General features: G+C 37.6%; 1 protein-coding gene across 1 annotated transcript in view; it reads right to left on the bottom strand.

Moving 5' to 3' along the window:
- Positions 1-3,518, bottom strand: part of LOC107561755 (fibronectin type-III domain-containing protein 3A-like) — a 36,418-nt gene that overhangs the window by 30,200 nt on the left and 2,700 nt on the right. Inside the window, exon 4 of the mRNA XM_016246232.1 lies at positions 1,231-1,289. Coding sequence (XP_016101718.1) covers positions 1,231-1,289 — 59 coding nt within the window. The remainder of the gene's footprint in view (positions 1-1,230; positions 1,290-3,518) is intronic.

Below are 3,518 nucleotides of genomic sequence, written 5' to 3' on the forward strand. Positions count from 1 at the left end.
CTGCTTCTCTGCCGCTCACTGCACAGAACAGACGCCGAGAGAGGTGACACTTCTCCGGGAAAGTCAGACCTCGCGTTCGCGGGACAGCACTGGCGAAATCTTCCAACTGAACCATAGCTAAGGTTTATCCAAAAAAAGTCGCTAGGTTTGTCAGTATGAATATTCTATGGAAAAAAAATCCGCTAAAAGGGTCTGAAAGTTGCTAAATCTAGTGCTAAAGTCGCGCTTGTGTGTTTGTGAGACGTGGGAGCTGATGGCAGGGGACGGTGGATATTTGTGGCGGTCAGTGTGGATATTGTGGATGAGCTCTTCTGTGTCATCATGTTCTATTAGTTCTACAGCTTCAGTTTCGGAACTTTCACGCTTAGTAACACATACAGCTGTTCCCTCACCACAGTGCAACAGTGAAAAAGGACCCCTTTCAAACAGTGTCGCGTTCCGAACGTTGTTTAAGTGACATATTGCAGTATTTAAAAAATTCATATCATAACAAAAATAAACACCGGTATTCGGTATGAACCGGTATACCGCCCAGCACTACACCTAGCCATTATCTATTTTTAAATTATTTAAAGGCATGGCTAGATTCTAAGCAAGCAGAAAAATATATTTAAACTTCATCAGACTTGAAAGGTAACATTTGGTCTGCTTCATCTCTGGATAAATCTGCCAATCTTCTGTGGCTCGCCTGCTTATCGATGTTTTTTTCTAAACATACAATTTTATTAAAATATGTTTATTTAAAATAACTTATCCTGTATTAACATTTAGCTGTAGAATAAACTGTAGAGTAAATAAAGCATTGCTAGTTGAAATTTATTAATGTGATGCAAAGCTGAATTTTCAGCAGCCACCACGATTCTTCAGATATCATTCTAATATGCTGATTTGCTGCTCAAGAAACATTTATTATTGAAAACAAGCGTGTTTTAATATTTTTGTGGCAACCATAAAATTTTTTACGATCCTTTAACCTTTAGTGAATAGAAAGTAAAACAAAGCATTAGTTTGAAAGAGAAATATTGATGGTATACATGTCTTTACTGTCACTTTTAATAATTTTAACAGTTCCTTGCTGAATAAAAGTGTTAATTTAGTGTGTTTATATATATTAAAATACTAGGCAACTGCTAAAAATGCTTAAGAAAACTATGGGTTAACATTAAATGAAAATCAAAATATGCACATAAATATTAACAAATGAACATTAAAATAAAATCATCCCCTTACCACTGGCTTGCAGATGGAGTTTAGTCGTTCCTGAAGAGCCTTTGCTTCTTCGTCCAGTTCTACATACATAAAAAAAACACACACACACAAAAAAAATAACAATATCTAGATAAGACTACTCCCTTATCAACCGTTTCAAAAAGAGGACAAGGTTTCATGCTCAGTCTCGCCTATTTAATCACACAAAAGGCATTTATTTTCCATGAATGGATTAATAGATACACCAAGTTTAGCTGGCATACAGTAACTGCAGCTGAGTTCCTCCAGGCTGGAGTTAGTTAGCACTGATAAATGACTGAGTCGGTGCAGGGGGTAATTACAGCTAATGTTATCTGCAGCAGCCTAAAGCTGATAATGAGACCAGAGACGAGCTGCTCGGGCCTGTTTACAACGGGCCCACCCCTGGAGCCCCGCTTCTACCTGGAACCTGAGATATAATCATCCAAGGAAAAAGAAGACTTAATGGGACATTGATGTCTGTTAATGCTGATAGCTAGTTCCTAACATATCACCATCAGTGATCGCATGCATGAGTAACTCCGGTTGGTTATTAATTGAAGGAGAGATAAATAGTAAATATTGAATTCCCTGGTCGGTTTTAAGCAAGTTTATCTTTTAATTAGATGTAGTAGGAGATTATCATTAAAGTCTAATTTGTAAAACTATGTTCGTGCTAAAATGTGATTGGATGAGCCAAAGTTGATACTATGGCCCAATCCCAATTCTCCCCCTAAGCCCTTCCCCTTTCCCGTTTCACGCGTTCACGTGAAGGGGTAGGGGTGTCTCGATTCTCTTTTGGTTGAAGGGGTAGGGGAAGGGCCAGATAGCCCTTCAAACGAAGATTTTTCGGGACCACACTTCAAACGAAGGGGTATGAATTATCTCCGCGTAAACCGGCTTCAGTGGCAACATGGCTGCCCGAGCGAACAAAAAGACACATAAATGTAAGCAATTTTGGCATTAATAAAGATTTTAAGGTAAAGTAATCATTTGTTTTATGTTACGTTCAATCAAGTTCATATTTACGGTCATGTTACTCAAAGAGATGTTTGCAAAAAATCGCTAAAGTTTGCTAACGTCATATCATTACAGACTGCACGATAGTGCCACAACATATTTTCATGTCTGATCAGGGCGATAACCACCATAGACATTGAGGGGGGCTAGTCCCCCCAATAATTAAAAATCGTTGAGAACCCTTTTCTCAAATATTGCCAATTCGAGAGAGAGATGAAAGTTGCGTGTATGCGTGTCTGTGCGCCTCTCTTTACAACGAGTGAGTTTACTTCAAAACGGCGATTTTATCCTCTCGTTAAAATCTCATTTAAAAAATAAATATGATTGAAAATATAATGTAGCGATTCGATATTTAAACTTACTAATAAAAGTTGCGGGGCAGCATTGACAAGTTTCTTCTCTCCTGGATGTGTGAGCTGCGCGATCTCCGATATGTGTGTGTGTGTCAGTAAGCAGCACATTAATATAGAACAGTAATTAAAGGCTCTAATGCACACCAGCACACCAGTATAGGTGTGTGTATTGTAGGAGCTAGACGACGTATGATGACGAGAGACGTATAGTAGTGGTGTCCCAATTCTTAGGGGAATATTTTCACCCCTAGGCGGAGGGGTAGGGGAAGGGGAAGGGGTATAAAATAGAACTGGGATTGGGCCTAAATAGCTGATTTACGCAAACCTATTAATGCAACAAGACTATATATCTATACATAATACCTCACGATCAGTCTAATAAACTGCAGTGGGGTTCCAAGGGCTGAGACAATACTGAAAAACTATGATTTTCTTCATGTAAACCTTAAAATACATGAAGCTTTGGTTTTAAACAAATGTAAAGTAAAAGAAAGCAGTAGTATTTGATCAGTATTATTCATTAATGAAATGTAAACAAATAGGTGGACAGTGATAACTTTCATTATGTCATGGTTTTCACTTAAATTCTTATACTGATAATATAATTTGTAACAAAAAGGTCAAATAAACTAAGTAAAAAATAAAAGTAAAAAACAAAAAGCACAAAACAAAACTCTTATTAGATCACCATAAATACATGTAATCATTTCTTTACCACTGGTAAGACACAAGAAGCAGCGTGTTCCATTTTCACATGGGTTTTAGGCACTCTGCTTCATTTTGAGCCTCACGCCTCTTAAAGGGATAGTTCACCCAAAATTGTAAATTCTGTCATCATTTACTCACCCTCATGTCGTTCCAAACCTGTACGAGTTGCCTTCTTATGTTGAGCATAAAAAAAAAAAATTTGAAGATTGG

The sequence above is a fragment of the Sinocyclocheilus grahami genome, unplaced genomic scaffold, assembly GCF_001515645.1.
Source record: "Sinocyclocheilus grahami isolate Dianchi unplaced genomic scaffold, SAMN03320097.WGS_v1.1 scaffold790.1, whole genome shotgun sequence".
NCBI lineage: Eukaryota > Metazoa > Chordata > Actinopteri > Cypriniformes > Cyprinidae > Sinocyclocheilus > Sinocyclocheilus grahami.